Consider the following 12688-nt stretch of genomic DNA (forward strand, 5'->3'; position numbering starts at 1 on the left):
ACTTGCAAAATTATGTTTTAAATTGACAAACATTCATATGTGTGATTCATTGCGCAATTCAAACAGTATCAAAAAATATCGGTCTCTCTCCGTTGACTACCGTACATATTTTTTCCAAAAAAAAGGTCCTTTGGTCGTTCACCGGAGGGGGCAGGACTTCGCCTCTCTATAGACATGGTTGTACTTGACAAAGTGTAGTCTGGCATCTATCAGGGAGTGGTGGATATATGGGAGAACTGATGTCATGGGTGCCCTTAGGGGCAGCGGGGGGATTGGCACAATTTGGTGCCATCACATGCTTCAGTTGAGCCGAGGACAGTTCAGTGTTTTCAGATGTTATCGTGCATCTATCTCACTACATCACCGACTGCACATCTCATCAGCTGGAGATAGAGAGTGGAGCAGGATTGAGTCCTAAAACCCAAAAATGAGTTAGCATTTTAGGACTTCCGGTTCCCTCATCTGGAAGTCAATGGGTTTTTTGAATGGGTTTTTAGTTAGATGCCGGAAATAAGGTCTGTATAATTAACACAAGCTGTAGAGATTTTAACGTTTTGTTCTACGATTTAAAATACATCAGTAAACATCTCACTCGTTAATTTTTAAGCTGTTACCAATTTGGATTTGCTAAAAAAAGCTGTTGTAGGAGTTGGAAGTAAAAAGTCTTGCTTCAACAAGTGTGAGATTCAGAAAATAATTTATTAACATTGGTTACATACAGTTTATTAACACGGGTAAGACCAAAAAATATAAAAATACTCTTTATCTCCCCTTGTAATTCAAGCATTGGTTGAAATGTCTTCAGAGCCTGTCACACCAGTACTCTGATGTTTCAATGTGCGAGGGCAGGTCACTGTTACAAAAGACCTCCTGTGGGTCAGTTGGAGGAGTCTGAGGAGGGCTGTTGACCCCCGAGTCGCTGTCAGGACTGGATGTGGCGTATTTCGCCTCCAGCTTCTGGACAGGAAGTAATGCAGGTGGGGGTGGGGCCTCAGCCTTGGGTTTGATGTTTTTAAAGTGCTGCAGACGCACCACCTCCCTGCGCTCTCGTGTGCACGGCAGCAGCACAGAGACGTCCTTGCGGAACTTGGAGCTCATTCCGAAGTAGATGAGCGGATTGTAGAAGCTGGCAGACTTGGCAAAGAGACGGGTGATGATGCTGGTTGTGCTTGGCACATGGAAGCCCCAGGCTGACCACATAGACACCACTGCATATGGGGACCAGGCCATGATGAAAGCGGTGCATATTACAATGGAAATCTAGAGCGGAAACATGAGGAAACTATTGTCAGAATAACGTGAGAGGGGGGTTTATTACAGACAGCGCACTTTTAAGAGTCTCATTTTATTTTTCCAATCAAGTCTCTCTCATAAAAACCTCAGAAATAACTTGATTTTTTCTTACCCTTGTGACATCTCTCTCCACCTTCCTTTGGCGGGTGGTGAGGAAACCATCAGCTGACATGGCGTTAGTGCTCTTCACTGTGTTGATGATGGAGACGTAGGAGAAGAGCATGATCATCACAGGGATGAAAAAGCAGAAGATTAGGATGGAGATGATGTAGGACTTGTGGATGGTGGAGTAATTGGCTTTGGACCAGTCCACCTCACAGGTGCCATAACCTCGATCTAAAGAGCAGAAGACACAGAGGTCAGAGGTCAGATCGAGGCTTTTATAATAACGTTGTATGCTACTTTTTTCTGCTCTAGTGTGTGAGAACAGACCTGTGTAGCTGCCCCAGCCCAGCAGTGGAGCAACGGACCAAAACATCGCTCCGGTCCAGATGCAGATGAGCGATACGGCGATGGTGTTAATGCCGATACAGTAAGCTGCAGAAACACACAACAAGGAACATGATTACAACATAATATCCCCAAGTTATGGAACAGATTGTGTGATTGTTTGCAGTTGATAAAGGTTAAATGTTATGACTTTGGCAAACACAGGGCCGGAAAAGTGAGAGGCACGTAAAAAAGATGCAGCATTCTTGACTTGTTATGAATGTCAAGATTGTGACATTTTTGAACAATGGGGTCTTTTCTCATATTAACGGCCTTTGCAAACATCTGCGACTGAAAAGAACCTCTGTTGACAAAGTACGCATAGCTTTGTGTTCAGGGGAAGAAAGTAAATCAATTTCTGAGCGGCGCTCACTTATCTTATGTCAATACACCACACGAGAAGTGCAGTACAGCTTGTGAGAGAGGGTTGGCAACGTACAGTGTCTTTGTTGCTATGGGTTACTCAGCTTTGTTAGGCTGAATTACCTTATATTGTTGCTTGGATACCTGCAAGTGTATCTGATCTAAATTCTTGTCATTTAGACCAAAAATCATCATCTTGCATTTTTTTGATTTTCTGATTTACATCAATGTCTGTTGCTGTTTGCAGCAGCTGCAGCTGCAATCTGGCGCATAATACATTTGATGATATCCCACATGCACCACCAGTGTTCATAGTTTAACACAGCTTGTGTTTTATGAACAGCCACAAACACAGTTAAAACTCTTCTGCTGACAACAGAGGCAGTTGCTCAACCTAATTTCCCTATAATTAAGACATTCTTCAGCATCAGTTACACCCGAAAATAGAAAATGTCACCTCAAGTTCACTTAATGACATGTTGGCGAAATGTAAATGAAATTGCTGGAGACAAGTGGTAGTAATTTCCAGAGTTGAAGTCGGTAATAAGGCTTCATTAGCACTGAAAAAGCACGCTTTTCTGTCAGATAAGAACTGCTGGAATGTGAAGCGGGCAGAGACGCTGGTCTGAAGCTTTCTTTATGTTCCCTCGCTTGAATTCAGGGAGGCTAGATCCGACCTTTGTTTGGGTGGCATCCCTTGATGTATCTGGTGACGCTGATAACGGTCAAGGTGTTGATGCTTGCAAGGCCGAAGAGCAAGGTGAAGAAACCGTCTACCTGGAAGAAAACGGAGAGAGGGTTGGTGAATCATGACGTCACATCTTTATAATAACTTTGAGTGGTCATTTAATCCTTGGTGCATAGATCCATTGCCTGCCTAATTGTTCCACACCTTTGTCTGTTGTTTTGCTTTGGACACCGACCAGTGGGCAACCTCCGGGTCTGAAAAGTGAAGCCAATGCGGAAGTGCCTTAAACTTGCATTCTTTCTACTAGCCAGCAGGGAGCAGATTGTATAGAAGTCTATGAGAAAATGAGCCTACTTCTCACTTGATTTATTACCTCAGTAAACATTGTAAACATGAGTTCATGGTCTCAATCACTAGTTTCAAGTGTTCTTCAATACAGCATGATGTTCATTTAGAGTCAAATAGACCATAAAGCAGGGTATGATTTAGGGCGTGGATACCTTGTGATTGACTGGTCGCTGCCACGGCGTTGTCCGTTCTGGGAGTTGTCATGTTTTCGTCTTGTAACTTTAACCTTTTCACAGTGTGTTTTCAGTTTATGAAAGTTAATTATAACCTCAACAGAAAATGTCTTATTCAGTGTTCGGTTGTACTTAGCTCCACCCTCTCGTGTCATTTCTGGTTGCAAAAAACCAAGATGGTGACAGCCAAAATGCCGAACTCGAGGCTTCAAAACGTCAGTCCACAAACCAATGGGTGACGTCACGGTGACTACGTCCACTTCTTATATACAGTCTATGGACACGATAGCTGAAGGGCACTTCCTCCCTTTTAGCCAATGTGCTGTGGATCCAGAGCATTTCCTCTGATGTGAGCTGCAGGCTTTTTAACCGGCATGATCAGCGTTAGGGAATTTCATTATAGCTGTTAATAGATTTGACCTTGATTCCCACAAAGAATCTGATGGTGAAAAAAGTTCAACAATTGCCAAATGCATTAAACCCTGAAGCTTTATAGCATTCAGTCCATTGTTTGAGAAGATGATCTTTTAATCACAGCTCTCCTTAAAGGGAATTATGCTACTGTGTTTCAGTCTGGCTCCAACTGTGCGACACCCGTCTCCTTGCTGTGCCATTTCCAGGTGACATGGTTCAGTAAAGGTCTCTGACTGATTACTCTCTTTATCTTCCTTAGTCCTAATCCTATTACTGTCAGTCATCACATTTCTTTTCACCCTCACATTCAGCACATTTTGCATTTTTATATGAATTTAGGACAGTGGCTTCTTGAAATTGTGTGATTTGATCCTCCCAGATGATCTCACGGTGTAGTGTTTCACCTCTGTCTTGGCTCACGAGAAAATATGTGATTATTGGATCACAAGTTTCAAAAAAGCAATGACTTAAAATCAGAGTATTTTTTATACGCCTTGTACACTGCTTTGACAATCCTTTCCCTGTATTCCCCTTTGCAACAACAAAGGGTCCCATAAGGCTCTATCACATTCAATAATGTCCTGTCCCATACGATGCAAAACGCAGGGATGTGGCCCAGCTTGCAAGTGTTCATGTCCCATCATGCTCCATGCAGTAATCTGCTAATGCTTCTCACATGCCTGTCTCCTTCACCTTCCTGTTCCTTCCCTCCTCTATTTCTGTCACCTCTTACTTTCTCCTTATTTACTTCTGACACTCCCTCTCTCTCTCAGCCCACCTCTCCCAGGGGAAGGTGAAATGAGAGGAGCGTACTGCTGCTATCCCAATATTTCCCCTTCACCTGAAAACCTGAGATTGAATGCCTGAGAGATGAGATCATCTCAGTGGCTGCACTGAAGCTTAAGAGCAGCAGACCTCGATTTACAATATCTCTCTCTCTCAGATTTTTGGTGTTTACTCTCCTGAGACTGACGGTGTTCTGGTTACACCAGCTTGTTTTCGTTCACTCAGGGATATCACGGTTTCCACCACAGCTAGCCTTGAGCAAGAAAAATACCCTGGATGAATTCCAAGCTAAAGTATGACAACTATTTCATTTCAAGCTGAGGCGGTGGGAGGAGGAAAACATATACGTTCTTAGAAATTACACATAACAATTTATCTGTTAATTTAATACAAATGACATTTAAATATTCAGCAACATAAGAGCATGTGATTAAATCATGCAATCATGTCTGCAGCTCTTATTTGTTTCGTGTTTGGTTGTTGACAGGTGCCATGCTGCTCGAAGAGTTTCCCCCATTTAAAGGCCTCCACTGTGGTAAGCTTATTACAGATTTAACCTCCAGCCCACATGGCTACTAGCATAATCCCTTGCACACATGCACACATTTACACCTACACACACACGCATATAGACACACACACACACACACACACACGCATACTCACTTTACGGTAAGACTTCCAAAGACTATTTTAATGTACTTCATTAATTGGGGTTGGCCCACGAGAGCAGATGCATGTGTTTATCGGAACTCTGCACAGTCATCACTTTCAGACCATTTCAAACCAACGTTCCTGGGATTTGACTAATTATTAATGATGCAAATTTCACCACAATTTAAGATTTGGTGGGGAAATATATATAGAATATTATTAAGTGACTCCTTTTAAATTTAACTCTTTTAAATCAAGTGTTGTCTTGGTGTGGCTTTTACCTGGCAGGTCCAGATCCAGTTGATCAAATACCCGTCATCCCTGAAGATATTGAATATTTCTAGGATCCCTCTGGAGTAGCCGAATATGGAGATGCTGGCATCGGAGATGGCAAGATTTAAAGTGAGGAAATCTGTTGACTGAAGCGAGGCCCGCTGTCTGTACAGGACAAACATCACTAAACTGTTTCCAAACCAGGACAGCCATCCTACAGAGAGACAAACATGCAGCATATTCAGTGAATATCTAGTGACCCACATATTGTTTGGTGTAGTAGAGTAGATAAGAGAAGTGTAGAACAGAGTAGAATTGAGTATAGTATAGTATAGTATAGTAGAGTATAGTAGAGTAGAACATGGTATAGTATAGTACAGAATAGTGTAATATAGTGCAGAATAGTATTGTGTAGTATAGTACAGTACAGTGTTGTAGAGTATAGTATAGTGTGGTACAGTATAGGGTAGTATAGTATAGCATAGTATAATACAGAATAGTATAGTATATTATAGTATAGTGTAGTATAGTACAGTACAGTACAGTATAGAATAGTATAGTATGGTACAGTATAAGGTAGTATAGTATATTATAGTATAGTATAATATAGTATAAATCAGAATAGTATAGTATAGTATAATATAGTATAGTGTAGTATAGCACAATACAGTACAGTATAGAAGAGTATAGTATAGAATATTGTAATGTAGTATAGTATAATACAGAATGGTATAGTCTAGTATAGTATAGTATAGTATAGTATAGTATAGTACAGTATAGTACAGTATAGTAGTATATTTGTGTAGAGTAGAGTATACAAAGGTGGGCCATATCATTTTATGGTATAGTAAAATAAAATAAAATAGAGTAGAGTAGAGAATAGTAGAACAGAGTAGAGTTGTGTAGAGTACAGTACAGTATAGTAGCAGATTTGAGTAGATTATTGTATAGTATAATAAAGTACAGCAGAGTAAAATTATAGTATAGTAATAGATTTGTATAGTATATTAGAGTTTACAAACATCACTAAACTGATTTTGACTTCAGTATAATAGAGTAGAACAGTGTTTATTATATTATATTATATTATATTTTATATATAATAAATATTATATTATAATGTAGCATAGTATAGTATAGTATAATGCAGAATAGTAGAGTAGATTGTAGCACCTAGAATTGTGACAACATCATTTTTAAAGTTTAGTATAGTTGAGTAGAGAAGTTTATAGTATAGTATAGTATAGTATAGTATAGTATAGTATAGTATACAAATGTGGATCACTCTGTAGTTTAATAGCAGTTGTGAAAAGCCAAGAGAATCCTTGTCTTTTTATAACTCGGTCTGTGTTACATAAAATCCCTCAGCTGCATTAATTGACCCACAGACCAACTGAGTCACCAGCACAGATCAAACTGTCTGTGTCAGCAGTGCTTTGGCCTTTGGAAATATGAGGAACAACAGATGTTTGTGTTGTTGACTCTCAAATAATGTGTGACTCTTTCTTGCTAGTGTTTGACCTAAGGGATTTAAAGGACAAAAACATTTTCTGAGGGGGTGTATTTTTTGCACTACAGAGTTATGGAACGAGTTTGAGACTAAGAGGAAATATTACCAGCCTTTTGTCAGTAGTTCATATATGCCATTTTCTAGACATTAATCTAGGGTGCTTTTCAGTAGTATAATGCACAATAAATAATGTTTTTTGACATTTTCAATGAGTATACAAAATGAAACAAGGCAACCTGACATTTCAAGCTATATTATATTCAAGTATATGATGGTTGACTTACCCAACACTAACAGATAGACTCCAATGATCGTCTCTCCTTGTTCGGACAGAGGGGGGTCTGTATGCAGAGTACTGAGGTTATTATTCCTCCATGGAATATTTACGACCTTCACAGGCAAACCCTTCAACATTATTTCCATGGCCTAAGTTTCGATGCCAAGACATGAATCCTTGCTGTCCCCTACAGTAGCGCTCCTTTGCTTTCAGTAGACACAACTGTGTTAGGAATGACCAGTCAGTTCATTTTAAATCCAGCTTAGAAGCAGTCACTAATACCTCACCACTCACTGTCCCAATGATTACACCTGTAATCCTATCTATTTCTTAGCCACTAAGCAGTTAGAGATTTTGGGTGGAAATCCAAGCTAACGGGGAAATGTCTAGTCAGCTGCTCCTCTAATGGAGGGGTTTCATTAGGCTTAATTTAACTAAAGTCCTAAGAATCATCTCACACAAAGACACATAAGGCCTTCAGCAGAGTCCAAACCTAGACCAATGTTGAACTTATTATCAAACAAACTGCCTCATTTGCAATTGCTGATATGTGTTAATTGTTTATTTTGCTGCTACAGTTTTCTAAAAAATATTTTATGTGAATGCAATCTAGTTTAGCAGCAAACTCGGATGTTGGATGTTGAACTTTTCCGCCAAGACATCAACACAGAATAATGATTAAAGTTACTCCTAAGGGCACAATCCATCATTTGTGGCATATGAACTCTAGCAGAGTGGTTGCAGATTGCAACCAACTGAATACCCCTAGGCTCACTCCTCCCTTTCCAAGACTGCGGTAACGTGAGTCGCCGAGTGCAAAACTGTGGTAACGCCGTTCACCTCGCTCTGAGACCATCCTTACCATAATAACACTACTTTACGACGGCGGCTGGCGGTACCACGGTTTTGCACTCTGTGGCTCACGCTACTGCCGTTTCACAAGCGTGTCGGAGAACTACGGTGGCCTTCAGGTAACGTAAAAATGGAAAGGATCTCTGTAGAGCCAGTGTTTGGTTTGTCCGTTCTGGGCTACTGTAGAAACATGACGGAGCAACATGCCGAACTCCGTAAAGAGGACCTCCCTATGTAGATATGAAGGGCTCATTCTAAGCTAACGAAAACACAAAGATTCTTAGTTTCAGGTGATTATACACTAATGAAAACATAGTTGGGAATATTATATTCCATTTCTGCTAATAGGTCCGCCGTAATGCTACACACTAGACCTTTAAGTATTGATACAGGCTGGTGGAGTGGTATCGATCTTCTCATCTAACTCTCTGCAGGAAAGCCAATAAGCGTATTTCCCAAAATGTGTATTCCAGACCTCACCAATATTATTTATTCAAATAAAGGCCCTAAAGACCAACACGGAGAAACATCTTGTCACTTTATATTGTCTGGAGGGAGTGTGTAACAATGTTGGTGAACAAGCTGTTCAGTCTGGCAACAGTTTACGTCATCCTAACCATTCAAAAAATCCCTTTGTACTTTGCACATGAGTCCTGACCTGCACCAATGATTACTAACCAACACCTCCTCTCCAGAGACACGTTCTAGCTTTCACTAATCACTTCCATTTATAAAAAGGTCATGCAGGGGATGACTTTAGTCCTGCCAGCGTAACTACACTTAGCTAACATGTAGAGCACATTCATCTAAATGTACACTGAGGCCAGAAGTATCATATGAAGTATAATTAAATCAGTGTGAGCTGACAAATTCACTGAAACCCTCCCATATGATTTACAGTATTATATAATTTATTAGAGGGGAGTTTGGCGATTTCACTAATGCATGCTGGTCCAATTTTATTGATTAAAACTCTTTTGTTGTGTGTAAACTTACAATCTCCCCTCCTCCACCCTTCTCTTCACAGTGAGCTTCTCTGTGGCAACACACCTACCGAAGGAGTAACCTGAACCGCCCCCCCTTCAGTCTGTGTTTAGATCACAGTGTGCACCTTGTTTCCCTCCTCTGGCCGCCACGGAGCAGCTCTACTGGCCCTCAGGATGTGGAGGGAAGGGCCGCCGCTGCTGCCAGATGCCACGGTGCTTCCGAGTCCTCCTCATCAAACCTTTTCTTTGAGCCTCTGAAAGCCAGTCTGGAGAGAGTGACGGAGCTGTGGGGAAAGTGAACCCCTGACCCCAACTGTCACCCGTCCACCAGCAAACACAGAACCCAGTCATCGCTCACCCCCTGCTTCACCCATAGACGCCAGAGTTTCAGCTCTGCAGTGATCCCTGTGTGTGCAGCCCGGAGAGACAGGGAGGTTTTTTCTGATGCCTCTGTGGTACGAGTCTTCTGGTTAAAGTGGATAATGTGATAATGGTTGTGGGAGGCATCGTACAGAAACCTCACGCCACAACTCACAGTGCCAGATGTGGAGGTGCTAGTCTTTACTGAATGACAAGTGTTTTCTAATGGGAAGTTCTGGCATCATTGTTGACGTAAATTTTCATGAATGATCTTTGCATCTACGTTTGTTAGGGATGCTGTCATCGTATAGTGAGAGTGAGGAGATTCTGGCAGCAAGCGAGCAGCGATTCTCGTGCCATCAGTCTTTGACAGCTGCTGCTGAGATTACGCTGCTGCTAAACTAACAGGTCAAAGGCCAAGCAGGAACATGCATTCAGCAGGTGCTAAGGACAACAAAGAAATCTGTGTGTGAAGGCAATCAGTCCTTAGTCGTCTAGACACTTATGCTCTGTTTTTGGCAAAAATACATGCACATTTTTACATATGAGGTTTGCAAAGCTAAGCACAAAGCAGCGACACGTACTGCACACTGTACAATGCTCAGGTGTTAGCGTGTCACAGGAAGACATCAGGAGCAGCTTAACTGCTTTGGCACGTGTGTGTGTGAAGCTTGGCGATCACAGTGCAGCCACAGTGGTCCACTGTATCATTAGGCTTATGATGATTACTCTCTCTCTCCCTCTGTGTGTCGAGCCAAGCCTGGGATGTGAGGTTAAAAGCTCACAATTTTCCAAACGGAAAATCACAGACACACAGATACTATTATGAAGGTGTGTGTTAAAGGCTACGAGCTGTCTGAGGGCAACAAAGCCTCTCTTCACAGAGGACATACACCAGGTCAAGAGAGCAATACAGGATCTACACACTTTCTCTCTCCCTGTCACTAAACGAGACACACAGGGACTGCTTGTATGAAGGCTCCACACAGTATGGAGGTAAATGGCTTGCCTGTCATTTTTTTTGGGTCAATCTCTGCATGATATTGGTAAAGTATGTCCTTTATAGCAGTTTAAAAAAAATCTATACTTCCTTTTAGTTCACAGCTATTTAAAGACACAAGATTTTGGCCAACATGGCCTACAGTAGTCAGAGGGAATTTGTGACAAAGTTTGTTCAAGGAGGTTTGTCAAAATGTTGTTGGCTGGTGGACTTGTGATTTTTAAACATAAAAACTAGGGCTGTCAAAGTTAAAGCGATAATAATGCGCTAACGCATATTAATTTTATTAACGCCACTGATTTCTTTCACGCAGTAACACAACTTGCGCTTCTTAGTTGTAGTGGCCTCAGTTTTAAAGCTAGAGTGACGATGCTGGCACCATATGAAACGGGTCCATATGGATCCCTTGACCTCTGACCTCAAGATATATGAATGAAAATGGGTTCTATGGGTACCCACAAGTCTCCCCTTTACAGACACGCCCACTTTATGATAATCACATAGAGTTTGGAACAAGTCATAGTCAAGTCAGCACACTGACACACTGACAGCTGTTGTTGCCTGTTGGGCTTGTGTTTGCCATGTTATGATTATATATATGAATACTTTTGCATAAAGCAAGCATTATTGCCCACTACCATGTTGATAAGAGTATTAAATACTTGACAAATTTCCCTTTAAGGTACATTTATAGCATAAGAAATGTGCGGTTAATCGTGATTGGACAATCGTGATTAATTGCAATTAAATATTTAAATCGATTGACAGCCCTAATAAGATTATCAAAGCAGCTTTACATGGGTAGATAGATAAGATGATTTAATGTTAAAAAAAGAGCAAGAAATAGAGACTATAGAGAGAGTTTTTTCTTGCTTTCAGAAACAGGACAGCTGATTCAAAGGAACATCCAGCTGGCTTATAGGTGAAGATGGCATAGGTCCAATAACAAAACCCTATAAACCACTTCTGCGTGCCCACAGCATGTTCACACCTCCTTCTCAAAGGGTTTGAATGGTTGTGTCTAGAAGGTAACCCTCAAATTGCGAAAAGGGGGCCCATTTGTTGTTATTTCACAACTTTTCATGTTACCGTGTAATTTTGGTGCATTAATAATAACACATGCATGATGTTGCACATAAAAAGTCTACAGGAAAGTCTACATTCCTTTGAGTTATTAAGCCAGATATAATTTGGATGAGATATTAGACTTTATGTGAGAGGTAAGACCGAGACAGTGTGATAACCCCACTCCAGAGATTTGTTGTGCAGCTCTGAGATTTGTGAAATGCTCCTCGTAACTCAAAAGTTTGTGAAATCCCTCAGTGAAGTGCACAGTTCATGCAGTTACTTTACCACAAGTACAAAGACTGGACTGTTTTTCCTTTTCCCCGTGCACCAAAACAGTTCTCTGCCCCAACAAGGCAAGCCTGCACCAGCAGAGATTACTGCTTAAAATATGATATAATTACCTAAAAAGACGTGCATGGTGTTAGAGCTTTTGTTTTGCCGTCCTGTTGAACTTCAACACAGGAAAAGAACACTTTGTATTATTGGTTCTTTCTGCGACTATTATATTCAGGAGAAAGGGGCTGCACTGTTGTCTGACTAATAATATACCCCATAATAAACCCCATAGGAAAAGAATAGATGAATGGTTCAGTATGCATTTAGAAGCAAGTGGTGAACACAGGCTCTGTGTCGAGCCCTGTGAGCGATGTGGATTGGTTTTGTGGCTCAAGATCTTTGGCTCTGAACCACATGCAAACATTTATTTGGGCACTGTGTCCAGTTTGCAATTCCTCCACCGGAGTCTGTCTGTTTAAGCAGGTAACTTATGTAAGTAGGTCTCATTGAGGGTTGAATATACACCATTCCCCAAGGGGTCTGCACATCAGTTTTGACACAAGGGGATGTTTTGCCAAAATAGGATGCGGAAATGTAAATCCGCAAATGAAACTCTATATCCTGTTCGGATATGGACACAATTGGATGCAGAAAACATGGATTTTTCCCAAAAGAGAACTAAAGCACACACTCATACGTTCAGAGATTTCCAAGGATCTTTAATTGACGCCCTTTCTGCCTGGCCAGCTGTTTGATGTCTGACAGACTGTGGCTTCTGCTTCCACTGACGCTGGAGTAGCTAGCAGCCCTGCTTGGCACAGTGGAGAGAGTACGGATAGCTCTTTGGATCAGCCTCCTAAAGGTTTGTGCACAGACAC

At 41.3% G+C, this 12688-nt stretch overlaps 1 protein-coding gene and 1 long non-coding RNA gene across 2 annotated transcripts; one reads left to right on the forward strand and one right to left on the reverse strand.

Moving 5' to 3' along the window:
- Positions 1–7414, reverse strand: opn6a (opsin 6, group member a). The gene is made up of 6 exons (XM_037781542.1): positions 7276–7414; positions 5490–5695; positions 2823–2922; positions 1726–1830; positions 1406–1629; positions 1–1260 (listed from the first exon to the last, which is right to left on the reverse strand). The coding sequence occupies exons 1-6, from the start codon at positions 7412–7414 to the stop codon at positions 802–804; spliced, it is 1233 nt and encodes a 410-aa protein (XP_037637470.1). The 3' UTR covers positions 1–801.
- Positions 1696–5628, forward strand: LOC119495254. Its single transcript, XR_005208415.1, has 4 exons — positions 1696–1825; positions 2807–2943; positions 3927–5089; positions 5497–5628. It is a non-coding gene; the product is annotated as an uncharacterized LOC119495254 (long non-coding RNA).
- Positions 7415–12688: the final 5274 nt, after the last annotated feature.

The sequence above is a fragment of the Sebastes umbrosus genome, chromosome 10 (genome assembly GCF_015220745.1).
Source record: "Sebastes umbrosus isolate fSebUmb1 chromosome 10, fSebUmb1.pri, whole genome shotgun sequence".
Lineage (NCBI taxonomy): Eukaryota > Metazoa > Chordata > Actinopteri > Perciformes > Sebastidae > Sebastes > Sebastes umbrosus.